This window comes from Solea senegalensis, linkage group LG19 (genome assembly GCF_019176455.1).
Source record: "Solea senegalensis isolate Sse05_10M linkage group LG19, IFAPA_SoseM_1, whole genome shotgun sequence".
Classification (NCBI taxonomy): domain Eukaryota; kingdom Metazoa; phylum Chordata; class Actinopteri; order Pleuronectiformes; family Soleidae; genus Solea; species Solea senegalensis.
The window spans coordinates 8001859-8021193 of NC_058038.1; the positions used below are offsets into that span (position 1 = coordinate 8001859).

At 42.6% G+C, this 19335-nt stretch overlaps 1 protein-coding gene across 1 annotated transcript; it reads left to right on the forward strand.

Moving 5' to 3' along the window:
- The first annotated feature begins 1611 nt into the window (after positions 1-1611).
- Positions 1612-7703, forward strand: wnt9b (wingless-type MMTV integration site family, member 9B). Its single transcript, XM_044050072.1, has 4 exons — positions 1612-1833; positions 2300-2553; positions 3671-3936; positions 5860-7703. The coding sequence occupies exons 1-4, from the start codon at positions 1748-1750 to the stop codon at positions 6319-6321; spliced, it is 1068 nt and encodes a 355-aa protein (XP_043906007.1). The 5' UTR covers positions 1612-1747; the 3' UTR covers positions 6322-7703.
- Positions 7704-19335: the final 11632 nt, after the last annotated feature.

Here is a 19335-nt window from a genome sequence, read left to right on the forward strand (position 1 = left end):
TTGTACAAGTGCAAACCATCTTGGAATCCCATGTCAGGATTACTGAGGGTTCCCGACTTTTTCAGAGTAGGAAATTCCGACTCCTGACTACGACTGGAACACACCATTATTCACCAATAATGGTGACCTTATGAGCAAGGAAGACTGGCTTTTGTGGAGTTGTGGTCTCGTGATTGGATGACTTGAAAAACTTTGTAGTTGGTTTCCTTGCAAATCCTTGACGAGGTCCAGGTAATTCAGCCGTTTATGATTTCATTTTATCGTTTAAAGAGGGACCAGAGTGAAGAGAAGCAAAATAGTGACCACTTTAACATTATCACTGAGGGATTTGGAGTTGGTTTTGTTTCTTTTTAACACTGACAAAGGCCCTATCATACGGGAAAAAAAATTTCTGTGCACAATCTCTTTTTGTGAATCTGCAGATTGCAACAAACAAATCACGCTCCCTTTTTTCAAGCACGTGCTGGACCACGGTGGCCTCTGCAAGCCATAAATGATGTAGTTCTTGTCGGTGGTAAGTTTTTGCTTCAATACACATGGCCCGTTTGGCTCTTGTAAAAGGCTTATTTGAAGCAATTATCCATGAATGTGAATGTGAATCATGGCAAAAAAAAATATGAAAAAAATCAACAATATTTTTAGTTCACTTGCTTTGCAAAGCCCACTCTCTTGTCCCTATATTGAATGTATGTATTGGTTCCACTAGATGGGGCTCCATCCTTGTTTGTGTGTGTTTTTTGCCCTATACTGGAGATCCAAAACATTTTGGAGGAACATGTGGTTTGTAGCTTGATTGGAAGAACAGACTGTATTGACCTTTAACAACATATAATTTAGCGTCCTTTGATTCCAGACCATGTGGGTCATTTACTTCAGGCTTGAAACTGCTTTGCTTTGATTTGTTTGCAGAACTTGTGGTTTTTTTTCTTTTTTACTGCCTAATGGAAATGATTATAACGTAATAACTTTTGAGACAAAAATAGTGATGTTCCCTTTTAATTTGACTTCTTCTCCATGTTAATGGCTTTAACCTGCTGCACGAGAACACTTCAGAGTCCTTTCTTTGACCTTGAACCTATGAGTTTGACTCATGAAACCTCTGTGCTGCAGAATAACTGCATACAAATATGTGTGCAAAACATAAAATCATTTTTGACACAAGTGGTTGAAGTTCTATTGTAATGGCCAAAAACATGGTGTTTTAATCTGTCAATAATGATCATTATTAAAATGTCAGACCGTTAAAGTCAGTTTTGCTCCTAAACATTTCGCAATTTTGAAGCAAAACATCCTTAGCAATTATGTGTTTATTATGTGTCATATAATCAACACATATATTATGTATTATTGTCCCGCCCCAAGCATAAATAAACTTCAACATCAAAGATATTCGGGTTTGATTCCTGTGCGTAAATGTTCACCCATAATTTGGGTAGTTTTCTATAATGGCAGCAGGTGAACGCAGTCGCCCTGCAGCTCCATCCACCTGGGTGGCGTTAACAGTGGGACGTAACATACGGCAATATCGAGAGAGTCCAATGAGGGTGCGGTAATAAACTGTGCCTCCCCCATGCGCGCGCCCCCACACAAAAGCGCGCTGCCTCCCCGCGGACCGCTGGGCCAGGCGCACCGGATTGAAAGTTCGTGTGCGCGTGGGAGCCACTTTTAAAGAGTTGCGCCGAGCAGACGGCACAGATTTCCTCCGTTGAAGAATCAGCGAGATGAAGAGCAGCGCCAACCCGGCACCATGCGCTCCAGGCTCCCACGGACCGCCTGCTTACTGCGTCTCATTGCGCTCTGCATCCTCCTCTCGCACTCTGCAGCTTATTTTGGGTCAGACATTGTTGTGTTTTCTTTATTACTATTATTGTTGTTGTTGTTATTTCTACGCACCACATGTTCATGTTTGCCTTTGCTCGTCGGAACTCCCCGAAAAAAAAATAATGTCATCATTGCAATTTATGCACGCGTTTTTTTGCGCACATAATATAAGCACTATCCACAGTTTTGCAAATTCTTATGCGAAATTGTTGCAATTAACCATAAACACCAATAATCTTAACCTGGGGCGTATTTTAACCAAATTAAGACAGATTAACTGTGAAATTATTAGACAACATGAGCTACCAAATGTTTTTGAGAGTTGTTTTCTTTTCAGGAATCCATGCGCAAAGAGCGTCAAACAACAAATTGGCTGCGACGCACAAAATAAAATCATAAAAACATGTGCAACTGAGACTATTTCATCAGTCACAGTGGAGACCTCGCGTCTAACGTGTTCCCTTCTTTCCTCTCCAAGGCTGACAGGTCGGGAACCCCTGGTGCTATTACCTGCTCCCTTTTCCAATGAAGCCCCGACAGGAAAGGCTCACCTGAAGCAGTGCGAGCAGATGAGTCTGACCAGGCGGCAGAAGAGGCTTTGCCGCAGGGAGCCTGGTTTGGCAGAGACGTTGCGGGAGTCGGTGCGCCTCAGCCTCCTGGAGTGTCGCTATCAGTTCAGGAATGAGCGCTGGAACTGCAGCATGGATGGACGGGGAAGCCTCCTGAAGAGAGGTGAGTCAATGTGTCTGTCATTAGTGGACACGTGTGGATTATTGTGGATTACAGCCTGTTTTATGTCTTTTTTTGAGTGAGACAGGTGCACCTTTACATACATCTCCATCACTCACCTACAGTAGATTGCACACAATTTGTTCTGTCAGTTGACTAATATCTCAAAAAGACATTTTTTTAAAAAAAAACATTACTTTTATTTGTTGGTAGTAGTTATTGTTGTCTTATATGAAATAAAAAAATACCTTTGTCTCAAGGGTTTGTCATAAAATCACTGCTGTGCACCTTATTTAAACCATTTTCCTACTTCTACTGCAACACCAAAGCATTTGTGAAATGACAGCTTACTCTTTTGAATTTTTATTCAATACTTGGGATGTAAGTCTTTGGAGTTGTGCCAACCCCTGAAAGGTTTTTCCATACGTTGTCTACTCTTGCTTGCATGGTCTGATGCAACTATTGATTTGCTAAACTATGAAGAAAGAAAGAAAAAAAAGGAATCAATGTGTCCATAGACTAAATTACCATATAGCTCAAACCTCCCACAGGGCGACTGTGCACAGAAAATGCTTTAGGGATCTTCCAGGATTTATGCATGTGATATCAGCATGTGGGTGAGCATGAACAGGTCAGCACGGAGGTAATGAGGGAGTAGAAAGCTGAGAAATGTGTTGCGGTGCAGCGCTCTCAAGCCCTGTGGTTATATTTATCTCGGGAAAGCGCCCATTCCCAGAGGAAAAGGGTGGTGTGATTACCCGCTTTCATCTGGGAAAATCCTTCCTAGTCAAAATACTAATTAATTGGATCAAAATATACACTGGTGACAGCTCTGAGTGAAGGAGAGTAAAAAAAAAAAACCAGCACAGCGAGAATCCAAAAGGGAAGGTCAGACAGAGGAAGGAATTATGAAAACCTGCGGTGTAACGCTGACATTGTTTTCAACCGTGACGACACAGTGAGCACACTGTAAACTTGAGTGTTTATTCAGTGGCACAAGAGACAACCTTTGAATGAATCCCTGCAGCTTTAACACACGTTTGTGAATCTTTTAATGGCTCCAGACTAATTTCAGTATCTGCTGTCTGTTTTTTCTTACGTTTCCATTTTTTTTCCACAGCATTCAAAGAGACTGCCTTCTTACTGGCAGTGTCCTCCGCAGCACTGACGCACGCCCTGGCCAAAGCGTGCAGCTCGGGCCGCATGGAGCGGTGCACATGCGACGATTCCCCCGGCATCCAGCACCGGGAAGCGTGGCAGTGGGGGGTCTGCGGCGACAACCTGAAATACAGCACCAAGTTTCTGAAGAAGTTCCTCGGCCAGAAGAGGGTCAGCAAGGACATGAGGGCTCAGGTCGACATCCACAACATCAATGCGGGAATTCGGGTGAGTGGAGTGCCTTCTCCTTCTCCTCCACTCTCGATTTTATGATGATGTTACCACCCAGGACCATCAAAAACAGCACCTATATACCTGAGCCACAATTAGCTCAATTAGCTGGGCTGCAATTTCACACGACAATTATACCCCTGACACACTCCTGCATCATCAGAGTGTACAGAATTGTAATCCTCACCTGCACAAGTTCTCTCAGAGCCAGCCAGACAAACAAACGCCCCCCCCCTTATGTGCTGCTGTCATTGGCCTTGGTGGATAATACAGACGCAGGGAGACAAGGCGGCTGTGGGATCTTTGGAGCCAGGTGTTCTCAGGCATGATAAAGCTTGCTGCGCGGGGCCCGCAGAAAATTAAAGGCCTCATGTCGGAGAGAACGATTATAACCGTGGCCTCTTTTTTAATATACGAGCAGGCATTTTTTCCCTCTTACTGGATCACTGTGCCTTTCATAAATCCACTTAATGTTCATAACCACCACTGCGAGGCAGCAGGAGGCCCCGGGGTCCCTGCTCCTACGACTCGCATCGACTGTAAAGCCTCTTCACAGTGAAATTAGTGGGTGAAGCCACGAAGGGCCCCGTACACACGAGAACCAGTTTTGTTTCGTATTTTATTCAGTTTGTGGTTTGTCCTTGTCTTCTTCTCTGTTTGTGTTGTATGTCTGTGGCGGCGTTACAAAGCCACATACAGGCTTTAGTGAGTATGAAGATATTTCTTTAAAACGAGGCGATGTTTAAGGAAAAATCTTAAGAACAAAAGAGATTGTGCACAGAAAATTATTTTTCCGTTTGATAGGGCCTTTCAACCATTGTCAGTGTTAAAAAGAAACAAAACCAACTCCAAATCCCTCAGTGATAATGTTAAAGTGGTCACTATTTTGCTTCTCTTCACTCTGGTCCCTCTTTACACGATAAAATGAAATCATTCTGAGTGCTTTCTCAAGGTTTAAACAGCTATGTGAAGCATTTTCACTTAAGTCTCGCGTTCCCACCGATGCCGATCGGAGCCAAAGCCGATAAATAACCTGCGTGCACTTGTTGAGTTATTTGACCCAGGAGCGAATGCCCATTCAACACATTACCACGACTATTTAACCAGGTTATTTGACCAAGTTAGAGGCAGAGTGGAAACAAAAAAACGAGAAACACAAAAGGGGAAGAAGCGACTATCTTATCTCATCTTCACTGCGTTAAATGTTTTCCCCACTTTTCACCAACTTAGCGCTCAATGGTTGCTCTGAAGCCCCTGAGGCGTTCATACCTGTAAAGGGAGGAACTCAGCAGAACTTTTCAACCCAGAAAGTTCCCTCTGGCGCTCTCTCTCTCTCTCTCTCTCTCTCTCGGTGTATGACCTGTCTCTGGCCTCCACTTAGACAGCAGCCTGACTGATCATCACGCTCCCATCACTGACCACCAAGCTCAGTGAACTATTAACCTACATCAGCGGCGGTCATCGTCACAAACCTTTTTTTTTTTGTTTCTTTTCTTGGCACTTTCTTGTGCAGAAATTCTTATCAGTGTTTTCCTTGAGCAGGCATGCTCAGAAAAACAGGGTGGAGTCTGTCACCTCTGCCTCAGGCTTTAGGAAAGAGAGAAGCAGACAGAGCTAGTTTCAACACATTGAGGAAAAATTGCACGAGCTGTCCAAGTGAGAAATGTGAAGTAAATGAAATATAGCATCCTGAACAGCCCCCCTCTCAATCCATTATGTCAAAATTTTTGACTGAGGTGAGCTAAAGGCTCACCGAGGTGCAGACCTCCACTCCTCCTCACCTTCTTCCCAACCCTGCAGGAAACTCTGTCCAGATAGACCTCCCAGATAAGAGGCCAGGTAATGAATCACACTGGAGAAACTGACATCTCTCTTTTTGCTTCCCCCCTCCTCCTCCTCCTCCTCCTCCTCTCATGTCAGGCGGTGAAGAGCGGGCTGAAAACAACCTGCAAGTGTCATGGCGTCTCCGGCTCCTGCGCCGTACGGACTTGCTGGAAGCAGCTGCCGCCTTTCCACGACACGGGGCGGCTGCTCAAGTACCGCCACGACACTGCAATGCGGGTGCTGAGCGTCACCAACGCAGCCACGGGGGAGACGGAGCTCGCGGGGCCTCACCGTCACAGCCAGAGCCTCCGAACTACAGACCTAGTCTACCTGGAAGACTCCCCCAGCTTCTGCAGGCCCTCGCGCTACTCGGCGGGCACGGGCGGCCGCTCGTGTGCAAAGGACACCACGTGTCAGAGTCTGTGCTGTGGGCGGGGCTACAACACGGCCATGCGTCTCACCAGCATGTCCTGCCACTGCCAGGTGCGCTGGTGCTGTCACGTGGAGTGTCAGACGTGCGTGAGGGAAGAGGAGGTGTACACCTGCAAGACCGCGTGAGCAAAGCACGAGATGTAGGGGGCGTGACGTGGCGTATCAGCAGGACTGAAAGTGCAGCCTCCTGTCACACAACACACCGCTCACGTCTCAGCTCTGATTTGCATGAGCGGAATATCCACTTTTTAACGTTTCAAATATTTCCCGTTTCTCCCGCTAACCGCCACCGATTTGATATGCAGCCGCTTACAGTAGATGAGGAGATTTTCAAAGCCGTTGTGCTTTGCTCTCACTGGATGCACTGAGATCCCTGAGACTGACGGGGGAAACGAGCTCTTAAAAACACAGGTACTGGACCGGACTGGGTGCCACCAGCAGTGCAAGCCCCGACACTGACTTTTATTGCATTGTAATTACCCTCTTCTTTTATCCGACTATTTATTGTATCAGCCATTGTGTCCGTCGTGCTGCTGCTTTGTACTTTACCCTCCTTATTAATCACGATGTTGCCACCGAGGCTAACGCGGCCTCAGAGGAATGGACCTGTCTGTCCTGCTGTGGAGAACCAAACAAGCACTTATGTTGCTCTCGCTACATATGGAAAACAAAAGTGTATAGTTAATCGTGGATGTTTTAAATGTATGTATAAATAGCCTACAACCACTGGAAGCTTTGAAGGGCGGGTCAATGCCATTAATTGACGCCGTGGCCACATGCATCACCCGGGTTATTGTGTTATAGAAACAAGCTGGGTTTCAGTTGCGCTTATGGAAATGTCTATGGAAATCTAATGTGTGCTCAAGAGAACAAAGGGAACTTCCTGGGGAGATCATGAGGGAAACATTTTAATTTGTAAACATAGCAGCACTACTCTATTTCTGACCTGCTGTTTATAGAGTCGTGCACTTTCAAGTTTAAAAAGGGCCTGATTGAAGCTTCAAATGTGGTCTAATTTAAGCCCCATCTTTGTTCCCTGGGCCTTTTGAACCGGGCCAATCACGCTCCTCATTTTCCCCCAAAATTGCTAATCAGCGAAACAGAATCCCATTCTTTACTACATCCACATCCACGTGGAACGCACGTACCAGACCCAGAAGGTTCATCTTTATTGGCCAGTTTATGTTTTGAGTTTGAGTGATTAGTCTGAACTGTATAAATATATACGATACGACTATAACTCATGTCAGGGCTCCAGGCGTGTGACAATGTGGAATCGTAATTTTCTACCTCACTCAATCTTTTGGCAAATACCATTAAGATTTATGAGCTATGCAGTTGCTCTCTCTCTCTCTGTAGATACATGTTCTTTCATTTGCATTTGTTTTTTCATATATACATATACATATGTATATCAAATTAAAAAAAAAGGGTAAATTTGTTTCCTTCATCTTGTTGCAGTAAATTCTTATTTAAAACAAGTAAGACGAATAAATGGTCGCACATTCTATCAGAGCTCTTGTGTTTGTTGTGTCTCACACACACATGCCCACACACACACTTCACACGCAATGGGGGGGGTGTGGAGTGTCGGGTGCCTGTACACCTGCCTGCACCACTTCCCGCCTCACACTGCCCTGCCCTCCTTTTCATCTGAAAGGCCTGTGGTCTCGCTGCGTCGGCCTCAACCGCCGCGTACAGGTGTTGTGCCTCTGGCCAGCGCGGCGGCCCACGATGACAATCATAATGACGATGATGACTCAGAGGAATGCTGCCTCACTTGAGCATCTGACCCCAGATTCATCACTAGAAAGTAAACATCAAACCCTCTACCCCCGCCCCCCCTCGTATGACGACGATGAGAGCAGTTTACCCGTGAATCATGACCCTCCGCTCATTTGCAAGGCATCAGTGAAGCTGCAGCACACACAGAGAGGGCTATTGTACAAGGTATTTATGTTTATAGTGTGTGTGTGTGTGTGCGTGCTCTGGTGCTTTTGATGTTGCTCCCTAATTACTTTGATTACCCATTATTATTCCTTATTAGAACATCAGAGTGTAAAATCAAGAGTTTAATTAGTGCATTGGGAGTCTCTCGTGGATGTGCAGTGTGTGTCTTGGGGGCGATCCTCAGTTTCAGGGGGAAAGAGGGGATGAGTCAAGTGTCACTGGGTTCATTTGAAAATGGGAGAAACAATGTGAACAACACCAAATTTCCTAAACTGACTAACTCCTAATTCAGCAGAATCAGTGTTTTTTTGGTTTGGTTTTACCAATGTCTTGGTAATATTTGCAAAAGAAAGAAAATGAGTTACATTTACTACTACTAAATATGAATAGTAGTGTTGAAGAAAGTGCTGGTGACTTATAATTGCAGAATGTTAATCAGATTTTTATCAGTAATCAGTGATGTTTTTAAAAAAAATGTATGTTCACTGCACCATAATAAAGGAATTAAATTAACTTAACTTAGGGGAACATTGTACCACAGAAGAATCACAGAATGTCTTTCTCATGTTTACAGTGAAATAAAACATTTAAAGCCCACTGGATAAGACTGAAAAATACTGAGACAAAGCTGGAAACAGGGCCGGGGTTTTGGGGGGGTTTTTTGCTCACAAATTGTTGACATTTTGGAGACATGTGTTAGCAAAAATCGAAGCTTTTGCACATATCCTGTGTTCCAATGAGAAACCCCCTCGTGCGTCAGCCATCTGATAACCCGGGTCAAATAAGTTCAGTACAGTGAGACTACTGACTCACCATATTAACCCGGCATATTATAATAATGTGGATCAATATTTAACTTTATTCACCGTGACTGCTGCAATTGAAAAACACAGACAGGGGCAGTGTGTCGAAGGCAGCAGGGTGGATATTAAGATACTGAAGGACATAAAGGGGAAAAAGATGAGGATGGAGGGATGAGGAGGGATGAGTCTGTGGCTCCGGGAGTCCCATCCCCTGCTGCTGTTGCTTCTGCGGCTGCTGCTGCTGTTGTTTTATAATGAAACTCCTAAAGCCTTCATTTCCCTCACTGCCCTGAGTGGAAGGGGGTGCAGTGATGGGTGGGGGGGCTGCCGAGTCCACAGCCGTATTCGCACGCACAGGCCCCGAGGGTGGCTGCTTTGAGCAGAGAGTGTGTGTGTGTGGGGGGGGTGGGGGGTGGATGGGAGCAGGGGCGCAATATGCCAGATCCTGTGTCTGTGTATGTGTTTGAAACAGGCCTGACAAGAGACAGGTGAGGGCAGAAAAGGGTTTTGCATATGTGTGTGTGAGCACACCTGTGGTCACTTCAGTGGGAGTGATGTGCGAGTGTGTGTTTGTAGTGAGTGTTATTGTTATTTTTTTTTCTCCCTGTGCGGGTGGGAGCCACAGGCGGCGGTCTGCACGCTGGAGTTTTTCCTCTGTCACCCTTGGACACTGGATGACATAGATAAAGCAGCGTGATGCTGGTGGTAACTCTATCTCCTGTGTCTGCGCTGGTCTGGTTCAGGTAAAGGTGACTCTGACGGGCAGGGCTGTACCACTGAGTCATAGGGGTTTGGGGGGGTGAAAAATGTACCTATTTTTGACTAATTTTTCTGGTAATTTTAACCCTTTAACACCTAAGCCTTATTTTAAAAATGCCAGAAAATGAACAAAATTCACGTATCTGTACTTATTTCTTGTAGTCTACTAAATAAATTGTGTATTTTCACTCCACTACATTTCCCATGAGTATTGTTGTTACTTGTTAAGAACAAATCAATTCAGGAGAAGAAGAAGAAGAGTTGGTATCTGTGCATGATGTGATTCTACCACTGAGCTACCACTGCTCAATCCTTACTCCTCACTTTTATTTCATACTTTTACTTCTCAAACCTAAGTACTTAAGAGTATTTTATATCAGAAAATGTCTTTTGATACTTGCCATATACTTTCCTTAAGACTTTTACTTAAGTAATATTATAAAAAGTGACATCAATGTCTACCAAAGTCATTTTCTGATAAGATAATACTCAAATATCCATTTTTAGTTTTACCATTTCTACAGAAGCAGCGAAAAGCAGCAGCTGCCAAAGTTGTGTTTATCAGTGTTTTTCTGCAATAAAGTCATATTTCATTTGAATTCACTAAATATTATGGCTCATATGTGTCCTGTTTTCAGGGGCTCTAATTTAATATAATTACAGTAATAGCTCAGTAAACACCGAGTAAGCAAAGCCAAGAAAAACACAATTTCTATTTTTGACTCATGGGTTATTGTCTCAACAAATGTTTCATTCAGTTCTGGTTCAAGGAGGAAAAGAAAATCACACTTATTGATACGATTGAATCATAACTTTTGTGGAATTAAAGTAGACTTTAAATAATGACGAAATTTAAATCTAAAAGGCAATTCATAAAGTAACTTTCTTTGCATTTATTTGACTCACTATCAAGATTTACTAAGTTCATTTACATTGTTAATATTGACTTGTGAATTTCAAATAATACAACTTTAAACATAGTAAAATGTGAATAATTGTGTAAAAATATATATAATTTGACAGCACTTCCCACATAAAACATCTTTTAAACTTAAAGTGTCTCCACTCTGGTCAAAGGTCAAAAGGGCAGGTGCCTGAGCACCACCTGACAGATTCTGACAGATGAAGTTGATGAAATCAGACACTGCGGCTGCTGGAGCCACTTTTTTTTTCCAGATATGTATTATATTTGTGTTGCTTAGCTGAAAGATAATATCATGGCAACATACATAACTTTCGGGTTTATACATCACTCATTTGTGTAAAGACGGCAGACGTTCACTGAAGCGCGGACGGCCTGGCGGACACTTTGCTCAAGGACACAAAGCGCAGCCTCGTCCTGTAATCAGAACCTGCAGTGCCTCGGGTCAAACACCTAACACGGCGCGAGAGACTTCCGCCTCTGAAGAGACGCTGCTTTGATAGCATCAGTGCTGGCTCTAATCCCCACACAGTGACATCACACACACACACACACACACACACAGAACATTAAATGATGAGGACGATGTGGAGCGATGGATTTGATGAGGGAAAAGACGTTTAAAAAAAGAGAGCGACTGAGTTGTGAATACGGCACGGGGTAGAAATCTGGAATGTGGAATGACTAATGCAGTTGCTCAACCCACAACAAGAACATGCACTGCCTAAAGCTATGACGAGCCTGAGTGCATACCTCTATGGGGGGCCGAGGCTCAGAGGCTCGGGTGGACGACGGGGACGTGGCTGAGGAGCCCCTCGCTGTGGCTGATGACACGGTGTATACATGTGTGATGGTCAATTGAGCAGGCAGCAGGGTTGAAATGATGGATTCGCACCTGAGGACACAGAAAAGAAGGGGATTACAGTAAAACAGGGAGCTGCTACGCAGAGTGACAACATATTTAGTCCATTCATTGTCTGCTGACATGGTTGTCAGACTGTGGTGCTTGTACTGTGGTGGTACTTGGAGCTGAGGATGAAATAAATAACACAAAATAAAGCCACTGAGACAAGTTTGTTTATTTACGTAGCATGCAAATGGACATGATGGACGTCAAATTCAAAATGGCTGACTTCCTGTTGAGTTGAGGTCATGGTCCCGATAGACTTTTTGTTCGTCTCAGACTATAACGTGTCCCCACCAAGCCTCGTGAAAATTGGTGCAACTTAATTTTGGGGGTGCTATAGAGCAGTGGCGGTTGCTAGTCTCTGAAACAGGCCCTTATTTATACATAAGCTACAACAAGGAAACCAGATATTATGTCGAACTGAAATGCTATAATAGTGTTTTTATTTACAGTGTATATGTACAAATTAAAATGATCTATGGCTTCTGCAAAGCTGTCGATCAAAAACTGGCTCCACCTTTCAGAAAGTTCCTCCAATCATCGTGCAGAAGCCCAGCGACCGCGCCCCGCCCACTGCTCTACTGACTCCCAGTGAAGCCGAGCTTCCGCTGAAGTGACGTTTTTGAAAAACAAAAAAACTATGGGGATTGTCATGAAATAGAAAAGTCAAAGCTGAGTATCAAGTGGATTTAATGCGGAGGCTGCTACAGGAATACGAAAATCACGTAAGACGATGCGTCACACATGATAAACGGCTGATTCTGAACAAACTAGTGACACATTCTAATTGTGTTCTAGTGCACGTTTAGTGTTTAAATGTAAGGAGCCCTATGCCAATATGGCATTTTTCTCCACACAAAGTTCCCAGGGTTTTTATGCATGTTAAACCCTTGAAAAATGCCCACGGAAAAATAGCAATAATAATCTAAAGGAAAACAATAGGTTCCTTGCACAGCATGATAGGAGCCATTGGTGCTAAATAAGTCACCTTATCTCTCGCTCCATCTTAAACGCACTGCAAATGTCCCCCTCACCATGACCAGTCCACTGCCCACCCCCCACCTCCTCCTCCTCCTCCTCTGAATGGGAACCTCTTTGGGGAAGGTTGTTCCCATGCAGCTCCGCAGAAACACCTGCAGCACCAGCCGATAGCGGTGCATAACTGACTCCCCCTGGTAAATGTATGGTCCTCCTCTGCCTTTTCCCTCACACACACACACACACAGACTGACCTCCATTACAACCGAAGCAAAACTTTCCCAGGTCAACAACACGCGAGGGAGAAAAACACAGATAAAGGGCAGAGCTGTGTGTTCTTTCAAGCAGCAACATTTCTGAAAAATAAGTCTGGAATGTCACCGTCCGTGATTATTTGTGTTATGTCCAGCTTTACACCAGGACACGACACTGCTGCCTGTTTGAGCTTCATCACTTTAAGTGCTTGTACTCATTGAATCGGCACAGTCACTGTAGTTTTACACTAATAATCTGTACAATATCTGTACAAAAAAAGACTGTACAATATACAGTTTGTGGTTTGTGGTCTCAAACTCGCGGCCCACAGGCCACATGCAGTTGATGTCCTGCAGCCCTACATTTCTATCGTCATAATAACGCATTAGGGTTACATTTATCACGTTAATACATTCAACATGTAAGCTTATCCTGTGTTTTAATGGTAATTGTCTACATGCTATTTTGATTTAATGTTTCAATTCTTATTGTCTGTTTTTGTTATTTAGAGATTCATTTTGCATCATAAATGGTTGGGTTTTTTGTTGTGAACTATCTGTTATGGTGTGCAAAGGGTTTTTATTGCTACATCATACTGGATTATTAAGATATTTTAATTTCTAATTAATAAAATGTAAATTTTTCCCAAACTGTCAGACTTTTTTCACTTGATCGACCAGTCTAGAAGTGCACTGGCACGGTGGTCATTTTGAGTTTGAGGCCACTTTTTATATACAATGAATATAAAAAGGTTTCAAAATGAATTCCTGTTATGAAGCCTTGACATTCACCATTTGCAACTGGAAATTCACCAACCAGGCTGTTACTAGACAATACTAGTGGTCAACTACACTGGTGTCCACTCAGTTATAGTCTGATGTCCTCTAAATGGGACCAAAACTCACATAAAAGACATCACACTCTACTGAAGAAGACCTGAAACAAGCAATTGAGACGATTAACTGCCCATAAACATAATAATATTTACTGATGCTGTAAATCCAGTGAGAAGTATGTAATGACTTTCATTCAAATGCTCTTTCACTATTTTAATATATTGTTACTTCCAGGTTGGCCTCAGGCAGCAAACCTGAAGACAGTCTATATTTTTTTATGATATTTTGTAGGGATGTGCTGATGAAATGTATTAACACCTTATTCTACATAATCTTATTTTACCTCTATTACAACATGAATTAAGATTTTTCCTGATTAAGGTGTTAATACGTGCTTAATAATCACTAATAAAGGTATGGTATGCTACTTATATGCATGTTAGTAAGCACCTAGTTACTGGTGAATATGTGTTCCCTAATCTAAAGTGTTACCATATTTTTTTACACATTTGGAGAACTGTAAGAATTACAACCACAGGGAAAAAAGCAACTGTTCAGTACAGAGGTGGGAAATATGAATTTAAAATCATATGACAATCCACCATGATATTGCAATTGTGCCAAATTTCTAAATAAAGGTGTTTACACAATGTATGGATTATAAAAAAAAAACGTATTCATAACATACAGAAATAAATCATTATAACTTGATATCAAATTAGGCCACAAGTTTGAGACATCTAGTTTAGAAGGTGTAAATTGACTATATCTAAAGTTGCATCGTGCCAGCCTTAATATTCTGTTACCTTACTTTATTCTTTCCCTTTCATTAACAGATCATGACATTCACTAATCCTTTGAGCTTCATGAACCACACACACACACACACACACACAGATGCTCAGTGACACGCTGAAAGTTAATCAGGAGACAAGGGTCAGAGAGGGTTTGTGCATGACTGTGGTAAGAAGCCGTCAGGCAGGGGAAACCCAGCACTGAGCTCCGTGCCATGCGGCTGTTTGTGTTTACACGCTGGAGGAGCCGTCATCACACCACAGAGACGGACGGCATCTCTCATCCTCAGATGGGCGGGGGTCACAGGTGTGTGTGTGTGTGTCTGTGTGTGTGTGTGCGTGTCTGACAGCTGCACAGACTCTGTGAGGTCAGAAGAAACAGCCCTTCAGCAGCGGTGGGGCGACAGGTTAGAGCTCATTAATGGTTACATGGAATCTTAATGGAAACGAATACTACTTTAAAGCTGCAGCGTGTAACTTTCAAGTATAAACAAAAGCCCGTTGCATTCAAACAATTGTCAGATACAGTTCAAACAACGTCGACTGAGCTGACTGCATGAGATCATTATCATGCTGCACACAAGAAGTGATTTGTTTGATATCAAGACAAACGGAGGCAACTGCAACACTGTGCGAGTAAAGCAAGATGACTGTATAAAGGGTTAATGCATATGTGCAGACATGGGTAAGTGAATTCATGTAAATAATATAATATAAAATAATGTAATATATAGTATAGTATAGTATAGTATAGTATAGTAAAGTATAGTTAAGTATAGCATAGCATAGCATCACATAATATAGTAAAGTATAGTATAGTAAAATATCGCATCATATAGTATAGTATCGTATAGTACTATACGATACTATTGTATAATATGATATAACACAACATAACATAGTATAAGATAATATAATATAACATAACATATTATAAGATAATATAACATAACATAATATATAATAATATAATATATTATTATAATATAACATAATATAATAGTAAACTTAGTAAACTAAAAAAAGGGGTGTTTTTTTTTAACTTAAACACTTAAAATGTAATTTAAACTTATTTGTAAGAATCCACTTTCCCCTCTTTAAGATAACCATGCATTTAACCCTTTACAACGCAAACAGTTTGGAGTTTGAATGACAACATAAAGAAGCACCCGCAAAACGAGAGTTTGATGAGATAAAAAAAAATCTTCTCGTCCCCACCCACCTGTGCTGCCACTGCATATACACACAAACTCTCCCTCAGTCAGGTCACATCAAAAAAAAAAATCACATCAGCTTTAAGTGCTTTAATGTGAAATAATGGTGGTAAAAAGGCAGCTATCACTTATTCCAAACAGCCTGCAGTCGTGGGCAGGTTTTCAAAGAGCTTCTGCACACAACTACAGTATGTCTGTGCAAGACACATCCACATCCTCGACTCTAACTCTGGGGTTACTTTGCATCTTTCTGTGATGATTTTGTGTCTCTTTAGCATTTTGCACTTGTTTTGCATCACTTTGTGATCATTTTGGTGTCTTTCTGTGGTCATTTGATCGAAAGTTGCAGTCCCTTCGCATAGAGGCTGACAAGCCAGCATCCTACCCTGTGCACCTGAGGAAGATTCACCCTTCTGGTCCAACTTTTTCCACCAAAACCCACCAAGACACGGGAAGCTTATGAGTTTCTGCTGCCATCCCTGACAGGCCCTCAAATTGCTTTCATTCAGCGTCTCATCACGGCTTCAAAGACGAGTGGATCATCTCCCCTGGGGGGAGTGAGAACATCAGTGTGTCTCCAAAAAAATGACTGGCATCCAAAACCTTTGGACCCAAGGCGGTTTTTGCTCCTCATAATTGGCCTCTTCATTCTGTCTGTCTGTCTTGGGCAATCATCGCAGAGTTATGATGTATTATATTGCCAGGAAAACATCATTAAGTGTGTCGTGTAAAAGTGGTTCAATAACATATCATTTTACCTTGATGAACAAAAACAGCTTTATTGAAGGGGGGGTAATCACAGAGTGTACGTGTTCTCCCTGCAGAACAAGAACTCTGCAGCCATGTTGTCCACACAGAACCACACGACTCGTCCAGCGCTAAACTTTGTTTGGAGAACGTGAAGCAGCACACACACACACACACATATATTTGTCTTCCTACAGTTGTGAGGACATTCCATAGCCCCTTATTCTACCCTTAACCATCTCTGTAAATGCCTAACCCCAATCCTAAACCATCAGGTTTGCCTTGATATTCCTCTAAGGAAACTGCATTGACTTTCATTCAGTTTGCACAGATAATCAGTGGTTTGTAATTCTTCCAAAGAAGCCATGAGACTTCTTAGTTTCTTAACAGTTTTTTGTTTAAAATGGAATAAAATAGTGATTACCATTTTAAATAGGATTATTTTATGACCATATCCCACACTTTACACAATAGTCCTGACTCCCACATCTCCACTGAGGCCCGTGGTTCTCCTTGAACCCTTGTTTTAGTTTTAACTTAATTTAAATTGTGTTAATTTTTCAATCTTAAGACTTGTATTTAGTTTTTTTTTTTATTATTACAATGACAACAACAAGAATCTGGAAATTTAGAGCGTTCACCTTATTCTAACTTAACCCTGAATGTCACAAAATGTTGATGATGTCTATTAAATCTAAACGTCCACACACATTTGAGGACACTCGGACATAATGTATTCCCAACCCCTTACTTTAACCTTAACTTTCACAACTAAATGCCTCCTTTACCCTTAACTTAAACCCGAAGTTTTTGGGTCCTCACATAGAACAAACAAACACACACACACACATCTTTTTAAATCTTTTTGTGATCCAGTCAAATGAGGGTAAATTATTGTACCTCAGTACAAATCTGAGGTACTGTATTTTACTTTTTCATTTTAACACTTCAGCGCTAAACCCAAGAATGAAAGTTGTACTTTTATCTGAGTGCTTTAGTTCTATTTCTTGCCAACATATTATCAATTTTATGCAATACTTTAACCTTACGTTAAAGTACGTACCCTTCATGTAACTTTACAATCCTGGATCTTTGTATTTAAGGGTTTTATTTCTTAGCTTACTTTATTTTTCCTGCAATTTATTACATTGTGAATTGTGTCAGAAGCTGGTGAGGAACATCTTTTCACTTCAGCGTGTGCATTTTTTACTAAAACCATGTGAAATGACACTAAAGAATCTTGAATCTTGTATCTAATATCAAAGTTTAGTCAAGAAACAAACGTGACCTCTTCCTCGGCCGGTCAGTCACGCAAACACGTTCCCCGACTGAGGTACGGCGCGTGATCTCCCGGTCAGTTGGAGTGGCGTGATCGGGGCTCCACACCTGGAGTCTGGATTCCAGTTTGCGCCTGTGGTGCTCAGGTGTGGAGGAAAACCAGTAAGCTCATCTCATCCTCTCCCGAGGGCTGAGAGATAAAGGACAGACGGCGAGAACCCTACGACCTTAGGAGTGTGAAAGAAAGAAAGAGAGAGGGAGCAAGGGGAGGCAAGCATGTGCTGTTCGGAGACAGAGCAACAGGTTAAAGCTGTGCACAACCAACCGCCGCCCCGGGGTTGTGTTATGACAACCGAAAATGGTGAACGGCAAGAGCAAGAAGTGGCATGAACACATCTCAAGGTTTCTGACATGTGTGTGGGGGGAGGTGGGGGTGAAAAGGACCTCTGTTGAGAAGTGTCTAGCCTGAAGATACAACCATCAACTCAAGTACCGTCAGGCAGTCATGGAAAACTGTCTGGACTGACTCCTTATCGCGGGGTGAGGTAAACAAATGCAGCCACAAACGGGAGCACGTAACGGCTCACTGCACTCATTAGGTTAAAGGATGCGTAGGCGATGCTTCGGCGTCGTTCGCTCCAGGCCTCATCGACTCGCCGCTCCCACACCGGTAAAGGGAGCCGTGCATTTGATGGAAGGTTGGTGAGAGGTGATTGGGATGTGGTTTTTGTGAAGGTGCCAGGCAGGCAGCGCCCCCGGGCACCATTTTCCTCCCCTTAAATCACCAAAGAAAGCATTGTGAAATTTCCACGCAGTGTTATGGGAAATCCAATCACGGCCCTTTCACACAGGGCTCCGTGTCCGTGACGCGCAAACACGTCTCCTTCCTCAGACGTCTGCCGTCCGACTTCTAATCTCACCTCAGCGTGAAAAAGTTTGATATCATTAGTTTTTGGTGTCTCTGACCTCAGGGCAAGAAGGAAGCTTCTGGATGGACGGACAGGAATATTCTGACACCTAAAAAAAAAAAAAGGCGCTGGCCTAATTAGACTGAGTCAGGCTGAGCTGCCCCCGGGACATGTTTCGTTGGAGTCTTTCCTGTCACATGTCTACATGTCAACAGATTACGCTATATGCTCTCGGAGCTTGTTTCAGTAGGGGAAAGGATCTCTGCTATTACACTTGTCAGCTATTAGGTTTGAGAGAATATCAAATATAATGGAAAATGTATCCCCAGGCCAGGATTTAGATCTGTGAAACGCTGACTGTTCCATTACGGACATGGACAGATTAACCTTCTGTTGGACACCAGGGCAAACATTTATTGATCTCTGCTGCTCTCAGTTTAAGTATTGACGATCTCAGGTGGAAAGATTAAGCTGAAATAAGGTGATTTTAGACATTCAGATTTCCAAAAATGTACTTCTTCCAGCTTGACTTTTGTTTTATTGAGTTATTACAAAGGAGCAAACAATCTTGTGATGAAATATTGGCTACAGCATCAGATTACTGTGATTATATTAAAAAGAAATGATTCAGTTTTAATGATTTCTTTGTTACGTGGAGCAAAGAAACCAGACAATATTCACATATAAAAAAAAACCCGAATGAATCACTTATAATAGTTGACAATTCATTTAATAACTGATTAATCGTGTAATTGTTGCAGCCCTAATGACAAATTGAGAGAGTGCCAG

Excerpts from the sequence above, each read along its gene's own strand:
- wnt9b (XM_044050072.1), top strand. The coding sequence starts at position 1,748 with ATGCGCTCCAGGCTCCCACGGACCGCCTGCTTACTGCGTCTCATTGCG. Across the intron at positions 1,834-2,299 it reads CACTCTGCAGCTTATTTTGG|GCTGACAGGTCGGGAACCCC; the intron begins GTCAGACATTGT and ends TTCCTCTCCAAG. Across the intron at positions 3,937-5,859 it reads ACATCAATGCGGGAATTCGG|GCGGTGAAGAGCGGGCTGAA; the intron begins GTGAGTGGAGTG and ends CTCTCATGTCAG.